Raw genomic sequence first — 14,741 nt, 5'->3', positions numbered from 1 at the left:
TTAATATCTCTCTAAGTATCCATCAGATTTGCCTACCGTCAAAACTGGAGACTGCCAAGCCATACTCTGCCACTGCCCAACCCACTGGCTAAAAATAGCAGGACTGCTAAAAATAGAAAGTGTCTCAAACGGAGTCTTGGAGACCTCAAATAAAAGCCAGTCCTGTAATGCTCACTCTGAAGATGAAGAATCAATCTCCGGGAGACCCTCTAACCAACCTCATCAACCTACGAGGGTCAGTGATAGGCTAATCTACTCAGCAGACAAATGTCAACTAGAAGGGGACATCACAGTCTGCCCCTCCTAAAATTGCTTGTCCTCAAGCAATCTCAACTCCGGATGCTGTAAAATCTCCTCGCTCTCCCAAGTAGCATCCTCTACCGACAAATCCTTCCATTTCACCAAGTACTCTGTGACAGTACATCTTCTAAAATTCCTCTCCCTGAACTCAATGATAGCCTCAGGTACAAGTATCAACTTCCCTCATCATCCAAGGGTAGTAAAACTGTAGAAGGAACAATACGGTGTCCCAACGCCTTTTTGAGACGTGACACGTGAAACACATTGTGTACTTTGCTATCTGCCGGTAAATCCAACTCATAAGCCACCTCACCTATACGCCTGGTCACTTTGAAAGGGCCATAATATCGTGGCTTGAGCTTCTCTGCTCCACTCCTCCTGAAAGTAGAGTGTCGATATGGCTGCAACATCAAATACACCATGTCTCCTACCTCAAATGACCTCTCTGTCCTCTTTTGATCAGCATGTTGCTTTTGCTGATTCTGTGCCTTGGCTATGTTCTCCTTAAGAGTCTTCACAATGTCCTGGCTCTCCTGTAGCATGTCTCCTACACTAGGCACCCTACTGTCACTCAGCAATAAGTCAATGAAACTAGGAGGCTCATACCCATACAGTGTTGTAAATGGTGTCATCTGAATGGACATGTGGTGAATGGTATTGTAACAATACTCACAGAGGTTAATTTACTTCACCCACGCCTTTTGCTGCCCTGAAATATAGTTCCTGAGGTATCCCTTCACCCATTTATTAACTATCTCAGCCTGACAATCAGTCTGAGGGTGGTAATTGGTGCTCGGTGTAAGCTCGGTCCCACAGAGTCTGAAAAGCTCCTGCCAAAAGTGGCTCAAAAACCGAGTATCCCTATCACTAACAATAGTCTGAGGCAAGCCATGTAATCTGAATACCTCTCTGAAGAACAACTCTGCTACCTGAATAGTTGAATAAGTGGTGGTAATCGGATAGAAGTGGGCATACTTCGTCAAACGATCCAAAACCACAAATATGCAATCACGTCCCTGTGCTCTCGGCAACCCTGTGATGAAATCCATAGATAAACATTCCCACTTCCTGTCAAGAATTGGAAGTGGCTAAAGTATACCAGCAAGGTATGTATGCTCCTGTTTATTCTGCTGACAAACACGGCACTCTCTAGCATACTGTAGAACATCCGCCTTGAGCCCTTTCCAAGTGAAGCGCTCATGAACCTATCTGTAGGTTTTGAAAAACCCGAGATGTCCTGCCATCGGTTCATCATGAAAGAACCACAATACCCTACTCCTCAACTATGATCCTGGGATCGAGTACACTCTCCCCTTGTAAATGATCAAGTCATTTACAACTGTATACTTGTTGTCCACTACTGATCCCTCTATCACACCTGCAGCCCAGCTATCTTTGGCATACTTTGCCAATATAATATGCTGCCAATCCTCTACTATCTGGACCATAGAACTCAGGTGGGGACGACGTGACAAGGCATCTGCAACTACATTCTGTGTGCCTTCCATATAGGAAATATCAAAGTTATAAGCCTGAAGTTTGCTGACCCACTTTTGTTGCCTGTCATTTAAGTCACGCTGCCCAAGGAAATGTCTCAAACTACTGTGGTCAGTCTTAATGCAGAACTTGCTGCCCACTAAGTACTGTCTAAACTTGGCCAGTGCATGCATTATGGCCAACATTTCCTTATCATAAATGTTGTAAATCCTCTCAGGTCCACGAAGTTTCCTACTCTCATATGCAATAGGGTGCTTTTCCTGCATAAGCACCGCCCCAATGCCCTCACCAGAGGCATCACATTGTAACTCAAATGACTTTGAGAAGTCAGGTGTAGCAAAAACTGGACATGAAGTCATGAGCTCCTTGAACCTATCAAAACACTCCTCGGCCTCAAGAGTCCATAAGAAGGCACCCTTCTTCATCAAATATGTCAAAGGTGTTGCATGGCGTGAATAACCATTAACAAAACGGCGATAGAAACCACATAGGCCCAAGAACCCACACAACTGAATAAGGTTCACTAGAGTAGGCCAATCTACAATAGCACAGATCTTCTATGGATCCATCTGCACTCCCTCTGCACTGATAATATAGCCCAAGTACAATAACTCAGTCATTCCAAGGTCACTTGGATTCCTTGGCATACAAGGACTCCCTACCCAAAATGCTCAAAACTGTATCTAAGTGACTGAGGTGTTCCTCCCAAGTACGACTGTAAACCAGTATATCATCAAAGAACACCAATACTAATGTCTAAAGACTTTGTTCATTGTGGACTGGAAAGTAGCAGGTGCATTGGTTAGCCCAAATGGCATAACCACAAACTCAAAATGCCCATAATGACAACGAAAAGCAGTCTTCTCAATATCCTACTCATGGACACTAATCTGCTCAATCTTGGTTTCTGGATAAAACCAACTGAAAGCAAAATCAACTGATATTTCACAGCTTCTAATGCCGATGCACAGAAATCCACCGTTTTCCTATACCGATACTTTCAAGTCATCTGTAGGAAGAAACCCCTACTGAAACCCTCAAGCCAAAGTCTCCTCAAAGAAAACTCAATATCAAATCTTCACACATGAAAAGAAGACCTAAAAACTTCTTTTATCTCTTCCCTTTAGGGTTTGGCGCGGTTCCCAAGAAAAGTATGATTTGGCATTAAATGATTTTAACTTTTAATATTTATTTTTGACTATTGAAGCTTCAAAAATAAATCTCTTTTCAGTTTAATATAAAAGTGGCCCCATCCGATGAGAAATAGACCCTCACTTAAGTTATAACTTAAAGTGACTTAAAAAAATATTAAAACATTAAAGTTCGCCATTTAATATTTAATTAAAGTAATTAAATATTAATATCTCTCTAAGTATCCATCAGAATAGCCTACTGTCAAAACTGGAGACTGCCAAGCCATACTCTGCCACTGCCCAACCCACTGGCTAAAAATAGCAGGACTGCTAAAAATAGAAAGTGTCTCAAATGGAGTCCTGGAGACCTCAAATAAAAGCCAGTCCTGTAATGCTCACTCTAAAGATGAAGAATCAATCTCCGGGAGACCCTCTAACCAACCTCATCAGCCTACGAGGGTCAGTGATAGGCTAATCTACTCAGCTGACAGATGTCAACTAGAAGGGGACATCACAAATAAGATGATTTTCCACAATGTCTCTATGCTATGATTGTTATAAATATATAGTTAACTATTAGTACTATGTACAATTGTTGATCGGATTATTGGGTTAAGGATGGGGACATGACAGCATAAGCTTGCAAAGCTATGTATTTGAATTTTGGGCAGTATGGAATTATTAGGCTGGATTCTTGTGCATTATAATTCATATGAGCACCTTGTAATCATGTTTGCATGACATGCTACCTCTGATGTGGTACCCTCACAATGATGTCATGCATTCCAAAGGCTGATTAAAACTAAGGGTTGCACTTAAGATATAAATGGTTGCAAAGAAATATGTGTTCAGGCATATGTCCTCCCTATTGTTGGAACCTGAAGATTTATATGTGGGGAAAGGCACTTATCCGGCCTCAATGTAATCTATTAGACTCTTATAATGCCTCTTTCACTTCAGTAGGGGAATTCCCATCGTGCATGGTAGCCACATTTTCTAAACTGTCAGAAGTACCTTTGTTATAAATAGCCATGGCCTTTATAAACAATCTTTGCTTAGTTATCCAGGTTGATTTATCATTTCTTCTAGATGAAGGACCTGGACCTGCCCAGTTATCGATTAAGACTATAAGCAAATAAATCGAGGGTAGAATTTAGGGAATATGGAAGCTTCATACCTAAATACTATTGATAAGGCTTAAAAGGGTTTTCAATTTATCCACACATTTTCTTTACAACAATAATTTCTTGTTTGATTCAACTCCACCAAGAATGGTATAAATTTCAACCCTAGGTTGATCCAGCTCCATCAGTAACCATCTTTTGCTTCAAGAAGTCTGCAGAATCCAAAAACTATTGCCAACACTTGTTCAACTCATCTCCTTGAGTAAATATCTATTGCTGATTGTTGATACCACTAGGTATCAGTCCAGCAGCTCCACTCCCCTTTTTATAGTTATGGACCATGGTGTAATCGTGTGACACTTCATTGTTTAGATATATATGTCAGCTGTGTAGCCATTTTGTGACAGAGCATGCAAGAGGCACCAAAACCTGGTCAACCAACAAATGGCAAGCTATAGTTTTTAAGTTCAATACTACAAATTTTGGCAGTTACCAAAGTTCAGTATAGAATGATCTGTCAACCAAAGACCAAGAAGCTTATTGTATATGGGAATTGCTACATACTGACTGGGATGCTCTTACATGACTCCGGTTTCATGGCATACACATGTTTGTTTTGTGTACATGCGACCATAATTAAACAGATAAAGTGTTTCATCTTATGCAAGGGTCTAGAATGGGATTGTACTAAGTTTTGCCATTCCATGAAACCTAGGTTGAATAATGTTATATTTTCAGATTGTGTGTTTCCATAGGGAGAATTTTTCACAAAATCATAATCATCTGTATGAGGTTCCACCCTAACTAGCTCATAAGTTGGTTGGCTTAGATATTAAATATGCACCTTATTTTAATTTGGATGCAAGAAGAAATGGGAAAACTACCAGGAAGTGGCATTTTCATAACGGTTAAGCATAAAGTGATCATAAACACACATGGAGCAATGCTAAAACACATCAGGCACGAGGCATGCACAGATATACACTTAAGGCACAAAGCATACACTCAAATACACATAAGATACAAACTACAAAGCATACACATAAGACACGAAGCATACACGGAAGATACAAAGCATACATGAGAAAGCCGCACACACATAGAAGTGCAATGTTGGCCTAATTGAATAGCGGTTTAAAGTAGGTTTGCCCTGCAAGCTGGCAGGATTAATGCTCTGATACCAATTGTAATGTCCCCTGTTGGAAATGTACATGATTTTTGCCCAAAAACTAACAATTCCAATAATATAATTTATATTCAAAGAGTATTTTTTAACTAAATTACATAATAGCAATTGAACTTAGATAAATAATCAATTAACATTAAACAAAATGATCAAAATGATTCTGCATTTGGATCCTTATTATAGTTTTTTTTTCCAACAGCCAACCATAGTAGGAATTTAATGGGAAAGCATGATAGGGTGCTCGAATACTCTGCTCCACAACTAAGCCCCAGGGTAAAGAACATCCATCCAAGACAATTTGACCCTTTGACCCACAAGCAAACCAACTTGGGGTGGTCTACTTAATTGAGGGAGCCAGTACTACTGCATCTCCCCACCATGTTTCCTTACTAATCCCATATATGATTGCTTGTAGGAAAATCAATTGAATAATTATTAATCCTAAGATTCTTGATGGATTGACAAGTTAAATAAATAAATAAATTCTGTTCCTAAACAGATTCACCAATTAATAAATAGTAGATTCAGCATGTTGCATACCAATCACTTCATCAATATAACAGTCTGCTGCAACTCACTGCTTTATTAATTTCTTACTGTTATAACTCAAATACTGTAATGTCTTATTATTTCAATCAGATCTCTATCCATCGATGTACTTACTAATTCCAAGCTGATGATAATAAATCAGATTTCTGCTTTGGCTATTTCCTGATTTCAGACCAATGCTCATTTCATTGATGCACTTCCAAATAAGGCTTCCACTTCCTTTATACCCCTTCATATTGGGAACAGTCACATCCCTTCACTTTAAGGAGCACCTGCTGCCTTTTCAATAACCCCCAGCTGCCCTTGTTACAAATGATAATCCAAATCTAAGAGAAGTGCCGACCCCTTATTTATCATTTCTACTTTGGTCAGCCTCCTCAATCCAAGTTGCTTAATATTAATGTTTTAGACCTTGGTCAGCCCTCAGTGTGGGTCGGCCCTTTTTAGGTTAATATTATTACTTGCCTGAGTTTTACTTATATATGACGGAACAGGGCATTGCTTCCTTCACTGGGAGTAAGGTTTAAAAATGGCTGCAACCTGGGTCTATGGTGGGGCATGACATTTTAGCAATGGGTTTCCAAGTGAAAACAATATTCTATATCTCATAATTATCATCTTCGCTTCTTGGTTAAGATTTGGAGAGTGCATGTGCCTCTATTTGGGTTGAGAGTGTATCAGATCTGATTTGCAATATGTGTCGATAATCTTTGGGTTTGGATCCAAGTTAGGGAATGGAAGGGAGAGACACTTTGTCCTAATCTATTCATTTCATCAAGACCTTGCTAACAGAAACCCTCTCTCTTCAAACAAGATTATGCCAGCAATGATTGAGGTAACATAAAAGCAAAAGGCTAATGCTGATCAAAAGGTCAAATGTGTTTTTGGAGGCACTCAAGGAGAGTCCAATCTTGGATTTAAATCTAGAAAAATTGAAAGACAATATATAAACAGTAAACCTTATCTACTCAAGGGATTCCTGCAGATTCCTTAGTACCCAGCCATCCCTTAACATTGAACAATCATCAAGATATGTGGGCCAGAAATGGTTGCGAATTCCAAGGTGAATATGAGATTCAATCTGCTCCACAGGGCAGTTTTTGCAAAAAAATAGAATAGAGGAAAGATCTTTTAAGGTGGTCCTTGGGCACTAGCTTTAAGCCCACAGAAGACATGCCAGTAAAGCACATGTTTAAATTAGGATTTTTTCCATGCCGTGTGTATTTTTACCTTTGGATTAAATACGTGTTCAAAAGGTTTTGAAATATCATCAGGCAACTGCCATGCATTTCTAAGGTAACAGTCATTCATGGTCTTTTCACCTATGCCTATTCATGGTCTTTCCACCTATGCCAAGATATGCAGGATAGGGTGGAATCATACTCCTCTGTGAAGGTTTGAAATGGCTACAAGTAACAGTTTATGATTATAAATTTTTTACTTGTAGGCTATGTCATGAATATGATCAGATTGTTAATTGTTAAAAAATGTCCTTCACATCTAATCAAAGGGTCATGAATGTGATTATCTTGTTGAAGAATGTCCTCTCACCTCAAATCAAAGGGTTGATTTGAAGTCTAAATCAGATAGCATCACAGAAACATAAGGCTTCCAAAATCCAGAGAAGAAATTAACTACAAATCCCATTAGAAAAATGGAGAACCCTAAGCAAACAAAGTTAGATCCACAAGGAAGGAATTCCTTTGCAGCTCTAGAGGAAGAGTTTCGTTGTGAAAGTCAGCATGAACGAGAAAAGGATATGAGGATACTTTTATGAAAAGGTATTATCTAGATCTAACACTCAAGAATGGTTCAGGTATAAGCATGAAGAGGAGAAAGAGAAAAGTAGGCTCCACAACCAGTAGAGAATAAGCGACCATGGCATATCATTGAGGGTTAACATGAGTAACACAAGCCAGAAATTCGGAGATCCCTCTTTTAGGGCAAATAAAAGAAAAATCTACCCAAAGAATGGGAGAAAATTCCTAAACAAGTTGTAGTGTGAAAGGAACAATATTCATGACAAAATTCAAAAAACACTAGGATGGAGTACATTTCTCGCTCTCAATCCCAACTGGAAGATGTTATTGGTTTGATCAAAAAGCTTGGTCAGTTCCAAATTGGGGAAGAACAAAGAAGGAAACTGCAAGCCTTTTCTCAGCTGAGACAAGAAAACTGAATGATTAAGTTTCGTGTTTTTCCTCTTTCAATGTTTCAAATGAAAATGTCAGCAGGACTTATATGTGAGAAGGCACAATATGCTCAATAATAGCATGTGCATGCATATGGAAAAGAAAAGTGAAATTTGAATGCATACCAGAAGGCAAGGACTATGAACTATAGATGCATACAAGCATAAAGACTGTTGTTACATTCACTAGAAAAGTATACATGGATAGGTATATATATAAACATACCTACCCATGTATGCTTTTCTAGAAAAGCATCCTATCCAAGTGTGTGTGTGTATAATTATTTTTCTACTTCTTTTTGTAAGAAGATACATACGATGGTGAATTTTGGTTATAATTTTTTGTAATTTTTCTAGGTTACCGGGCTCGCCTCTAGGCCCCCCTAGTACGGGTCCTGGTTCGACCGGTTCCATGGTACGGGTCCGGTTCGAACTGGGTTCGACCAGGGTTCGAAAAACCCAGAGGTGGTTCGACCCTAGTCGAACCCGGGCGGCTGGGGGGCCTGTAAAGTCCAAAAATAATGCAAATTTAAATTTTTTTTTCAATTCCGCCTTGTAAAAAGTGAAAGCTATAACCTAAAAGTGACTTCTAAAACATTTTATTCACTCATTTCACCTCATTTGTGTTGCAAACAAAAGTTTTATGAGAGCAGGTTGAAGAAAGGGTGAACAAAATTTGGCTTCCAAGATCAAAGAGGAGGAATTGAAGACTAATTTTTGAAGCTTCAACAAGTGTTGCAGCATCATTTCCATACATTTTCAAGCTTCCAATGGCTGCAAGAGGTAGGTTTTTAAACATTTTTTTCCAACTATTTTTGTTTTACAAATTGTCAAACATGAAACTTGAATTTTTTTTCATTATTTAGTTTTTGTTTTTGAATATGTTTATATTATTTCTTGTCATAGGAACTAGAATGACATCTACATCTTCCTCCATTGGCAATGAAAAAATAATTGCAAAACAAAGAAATGATCCAAATTCTTCCTTATGGAAATATGTGGACATTATAAAACAACTTCCGGGAGGTGGGGGATTCCGTTGGAAATGCCATGGATGTGATATTGAACGTAATAGTTCATATTATCAGGTGGTAGGCCATTTGTGTGGAATAAAAGGAAGAGGCATCAAAAAATGCCCTGGAAAAAATGGTAAACCTATACCAGATGAAACAGTGATGAAATATGTTAGGGAGCATGAGGCGGCAGAAGAGAGGGAAGCCCATAGATTGAACCAAACCGCATCAAAGAAAACAAAGGGAATGCAAGGCCCTTCTAATCCCAGTATTGTAGTAGAAGACCACCCCTTCTTTGCCACAAATGAACCTCAAAGTGAACCACCCTTGACACGTAAAAGAACAAAGGAGCCTTTAGAAACCGCATTCCAAAATGAGAGTAGAGACAATGCTGACAAAGATATAATAAGGTGCATTTATGCAAATGGGTTGTCATTCAATGTTGTTCGCTCCCCATATTGGAAGCAAATGATAAAAAGTGTTAATGAGGCTCCAAGAGGGTATAAGGGCCCCAGCTATGAGAAGGTACGTGGAACATTATTGGAGAAAGAGGTGAAGAGGGTTGAAGATGCATTGAAACCCATAAGGGATTCCTGGGTTGAGACAGGTGTAACGCTTGTTTCAAATGGGTGGAAAGATGTTAAAAACCGTCCCTTGATCAATGTCATAGCGGTGTCCCCTAAAGGGACAATGTTTTTGAGAGCTGTGGATTGTGAGGGCCAAATAAAAGATGGCCAATTTATTGCAGAAATTCTCATCTTTGCCATTGAGTCTGTGGGACCCCGCAATGTTGTCCAAGTCATAACGGACAATGCAAAAAATTGTAGAGCTGCTGGTTTGTTGGTTGAGCAACACTATGATCACATCTTTTGGACACCTTGTGTGGTACATTCACTCAATCTTATGCTACAAAGGATTGGGCAAAAAATAAAATGGATCAGAGATGTGTATGCAGAGGCTGAGGACATCCAGATGTTCATCACAAATCACCACATGTCTCAAGGGATTTTTAGAACCTATTTGAATTTGGAGCTATTGAAGGTAAGTGAAATAGTAATTTAATTTTACATTTTCTGATTTTTTTTAATTTTCAATGTTCATAATATCATTGTGTAAGCTATATTGCGTATTCTTCTTTAAAGTTTGGCTTTATTTTTTAATCATTTGGCATTAATTTGTGTTATAGGTTGCTGAGACCCGTTTTGCATCAAACACAATCGTCTTAAGACGACTTGTGAAAGTTAGAGTGGCACTATGCAATATGGTGATCAGCACCAATTGGACTGTATGGAAGCAGAGTAGCACTGAGAGGGCAGAAAAACTTAGGGATAGAATATTGAATGAGAAATGGTGGGATCTTGTTACACATCTCCTAAGTATCACTGAGCCCATCATGAGCATGATTCGCTATACAGACATGGATAGGCCTTGCATAGGTGAGATTTATGATGGCATTGACTCAATGCTTGAAAAAATAAAGGTCACTATAAATGAAAAAGAGAATGATCCCCAGGAGAAATTCTTCAAAGAACTGGAAGTAATTATTGTAGAAAGGTGGAATAAGATGACCACTCCTTTGCACCTTCTTGCCTATGCCTTCACACCTAAGTACCATAGCAATCAGTTTCTTGATAAACCAAGAAGGATTCCACCATGGAGAGATCTAGAAGTATCTGATGGGTACAAGGCGGCATTTCTTAGACTATATCCCGATGATCATTTGCGAGATGTTGTTACAAATGAGTTCATAGAATTCGCAAATGGGAATGGTCTAAGTGTTGATGCACTTCGTCATAGATCGAAAAAGGATGCTCATAGTTGGTGGTACTTCCATGGCACATGCTTCCAACACCTACAACCCCTCGCTATAAAAGTTTTATCACAAGTAAGTTTAATTAATTAAAATTTTAAATTTACAAGTTTTGGTTTATTTATAGTTTACTTTGTCTTCATAGGTTGCTAGTAATTTTATTTTTATTAATGTATAGCTTTAATTGTTTACTTTGTCTTCATAGGTTGCTAGTTCATCTGCTTCAAAAAAAAATTGGAGCACATACTCTTTCATCCACTCAGTAAAGCGCAATAGGTTGCTATCAAAAAGAGCGGAGAATTTAGTATATGTGCATTCCAACCTACGTCTTCTTTCACACAAACAACATGACTACACACAATGGGAAACGAAGATGTGGGATATAGAGCCAGAGCATACTGATTTGGATGCTCCTGCTTCTCAGCTTCTTGCATTGACACTTGATGACTCAAAAATTGAGCCAACTTATAGTGCAAGTGCAAGTGGCATTGGCTCATCCAATGTCAATGTCAATGAGGAGGAGGAGGATGAATTAGATGAGCCATTTGATGATTAAACTTCAACTTTATATTGTTGAAAGTTGAAACAATGATACTTGAATATTTTGTCATTTTGATATTAAACTTGATGTATATGATGCTATTATGGTATGATCATGATGCTATGATTACAAGTTTATGTTTGTTTTGTTGTTTATATGATGCTATGTGACATGCAAATTTTAATTCATGCTTATAGGCTTCACAAATATCAAAATATATATATATATATATATATATATAAAATTACATGTTTTTGTACTAACGAACCCAAACCCCTTTTCAAAATGTTGTCGTACCGGTGTACCGAGTTCTTCGAACCCAAACCAGCAACCTAGTAATTTTTTAATAAAAAAATTTATCAAAATTTTATTGGTCTTAATTTATGCTTTTGAAAACCCCTCATGTATGAGAAACATAATTTGAGTTTAACCAATTGTAAAACATTTTTTTTCATCTTGTAGAGAATGATATCTAGATTGGTTAGGCAATATTTATTTTTTCAAAATATTTTAAAAGTTAAAAGGTATAATAATAATAATATATGTCATTTCAAGTTTATGGGCTATTTTGCTTAGAAAGTTATTAATAAAAATAAAATTATATCTAACAATAAAAAATATTACATATTTGAAACATAGACTTCATCTATAATGGGTTTTAATTTGGTCCATTTTTTTTAAAAAGTCATCACCTATATTACTAGAATCATTTTTTCTCTTGTTAACATGACATTGTACTTCCAAGTCCAAGGTTGAGTGTTGAGTATATATATATGAAAAGTAGCCCCTGCATTTGTTAATTGAAAAGGCATCCTCACATACACATAAGTTCCCCATAGAGTAGTAAAAGTTGTCTTATATTGCTCAGATTCATTGACCTTAACCTGTTTGTATCCTAAAAATTCATCCATCATAAACAACAACTCACATCTTGTTACTTTCAGCAACATAGCCTCCATGTTGGGCAATGGATAATTATCTTTCTAAAGAGGAGACATTCAGGTTTCTGAAATCAACACATAGTCTAATGTCTCCTTTCTTTTTCCTGACTAGAACTTAGATACCCAAGTTGAGTGTCTTACAAGATTAATAATTCTTCCATCTCTAAGATTTGTTAATTCTTCTTGCATTTTTGGGGCTAATGTAGGATTTGTTGGTCTTTGTTTTTGACTGAATCATTTGGCATTAGGTTTTAGAGGAATCTCATGTTGAAAAAGGTCCTCTCTAAAAGCTTTCAAGTCATCATAAGACCATGCGAAGACATGTTTATACTTTCTCAATAAGGCAACAAGCTTGGACCTGATTTCTACATTTAATTTCTTACCAATAAATACCTTTCTTGGGGAGATGTCGGTACCTAAATTGACTTCCTCTAAGATTTCATCCTTAGTTGATGCATTCTTCATTATGTTCCTATCATTTCCATCAAATATCCTTTCTAATGCAGCCAATCCTCTAGGAATTTTGTTAGTTCTCTCTCACTCACACACACACACATATATATATGAGAGAGAGAGAGAGAGAAGCATGTATGTTCAAGTGCATTATCAGTTATGTATATGTATATATGTGTGTGTGTGTATACATGTGGAGGGAGGGGATTGTGCCCTTTTTCTTGATATATAATATATTTGCTTTTTACAAAAATAGTTGGTTTCCTCATCAAGATGCAGAATTTGAGTGTGAGAATACTGAAGCATACCGCCAGATCATATACAAAGAGATCACAACAGTAGATTCAGAAAATCTGGGTGCAATTTGTCAAATTTCTGATTAAGAGGTGTAAATTAAAAGATGAAAATTTTAGGGAGAAATTATTGAAGCACTATTAAATGATACGTACAAAATTTTGAAGACCTTAAATTATATGCTGCAACACGGAACTTGCAAGAGATAAGGTTTCTTTAATGAGGAATATATTACAACGTGTTATCAAATGAGTATAGGTTGTTGAAAAAATGAATGTCATTTCACAAATGTTTAAGAAATGGGTATCCTTCTAATAGACAACGAAATTGGATTGAAAAGGTATTGAAGCATACATACCATAAACCGTGGAAGATGGTAGGCCGGGGTTCGCTCCTCCTGCCACATGACACAATGCAATCCTATGCGTCCCTTGTTTTTCCTTTATTACTGATGTGTATTGTCTGAATCCAAATAACCCATTTTTTCTCTGCAGCAAAATTTGAGACCCGCCTAAACAATTCATGTGGCACTGAATTCCCAACGCAATTTTTGCAGTCCCTGGCAGAGCCCAAAATGAATAAATAGTATTTTATCGCCAAACTGAATATGGGTTTGCAGAATGATCGTTAGTGGGTATCTTACCATTCAAAGGAACGTTGTGAAAAAAATTGAAATTAAAGGGGATTGTGATGGAAGTAGCAGCGGCAGCAATCTGACGGGGAGCGGCACCCAGATATGAATGCTGAACAGGAGTTGCACCGACATTTGAAAGCTGAATAGGATGAAATCTCAAGGCCAATCCCATCATTGAAAAGAGAGTATTTTTGCTTTTCCAATTTGCCGAAGTTGAGATTCCAAACCTACAGTAAGGACTTGGGCTCTGCACTTCTCCCTCGGGATTTATCTTCAGGCAGAAAACTCTGTACCACTTGATGTGTTGCCTATTGCTCCGTTAATTAGGAACTTCCGATCATGACGACATTACATAAACCTCGCTAATTCATTCTTCCTTAAGTAGGCCAATTAAATGAGTACACATCCATAAATATAGATCAGCTCAGATTGGAATATACAACAAAGAAATAATTTCAATACTTTATAGATTATATTTATTGGTGGTAAAAAAGATTGAGTGGAGCACATTTATCTTTAAAGATATATGTAAAGTATGTGGAGTTTTTTGTTTTTTTTTCTAAAGTGAAATATAGCATTTTTAAATTATAAATGTTATTGAACATTTAATTTAAGATATTGGTTGTTTATTATTTATTAAATATAGATAAAATCTACATTTTTACTAGTTTATGCTGGGGACATTGACAAAAACTTGTAAAAATTTAGTTCAAAGTAGATCTAGAGTTATGCAGAGATGATGGAGTGAGTAGAGATGACAAAACCGAAAATCCATTTTTTCGATATTTTTCTATGTTTTAATAATTTGCAATTTTGGAGGCCTCTAGAGTGTAATTTGGGGTCAAGATTGTTGTCGGTCCTTTAATTCTATGGTCGAAGGCATAGTGTTAAGGGATTGAAATTAGATCTTTCGGAGACCTTTCCAACAATGTAAACGGTTTCAGATTTTGAGCACCAAGTGGAAAGTTATGATCCCACCAAGTTGACACCAATTAGTTGCTGCTAGCGGAGAGGAGATACAAGGGTGCCATGTGTTAGCATGGTGCGGATTTTAGCAAGTCTACGGCTTCTTATT

The 14,741-nt window shown here is 37.5% G+C and overlaps 1 protein-coding gene across 2 annotated transcripts in view; it reads right to left on the bottom strand.

The window, feature by feature from the left end:
- The window catches only part of LOC131040026 (1-acyl-sn-glycerol-3-phosphate acyltransferase LPAT1, chloroplastic), an 80,188-nt gene extending 66,111 nt beyond the window's left edge, over positions 1-14,077 (bottom strand). Inside the window, exons 1-2 of one of the 2 annotated variants that reach the window (XM_057972899.2) lie at positions 13,676-14,077; positions 13,391-13,591 (exon numbers count right to left, since the gene is read on the bottom strand). In XM_057972899.2, coding sequence (XP_057828882.2) covers positions 13,391-13,591; positions 13,676-13,841 — 367 coding nt within the window. In that variant the 5' untranslated portion in view covers positions 13,842-14,077. The remainder of the gene's footprint in view (positions 1-13,390; positions 13,592-13,675) is intronic. The other variant, XM_057972900.2, reaches the window with a different exon arrangement.
- Between the last annotated feature and the right edge of the window lie 664 nt (positions 14,078-14,741).

Source organism: Cryptomeria japonica, chromosome 11 (genome assembly GCF_030272615.1).
Source record: "Cryptomeria japonica chromosome 11, Sugi_1.0, whole genome shotgun sequence".
Classification (NCBI taxonomy): domain Eukaryota; kingdom Viridiplantae; phylum Streptophyta; class Pinopsida; order Cupressales; family Cupressaceae; genus Cryptomeria; species Cryptomeria japonica.
The sequence above is the reverse complement of the archived record's forward strand: the minus strand, read 5'-3'. Positions and strand labels throughout refer to the sequence as shown.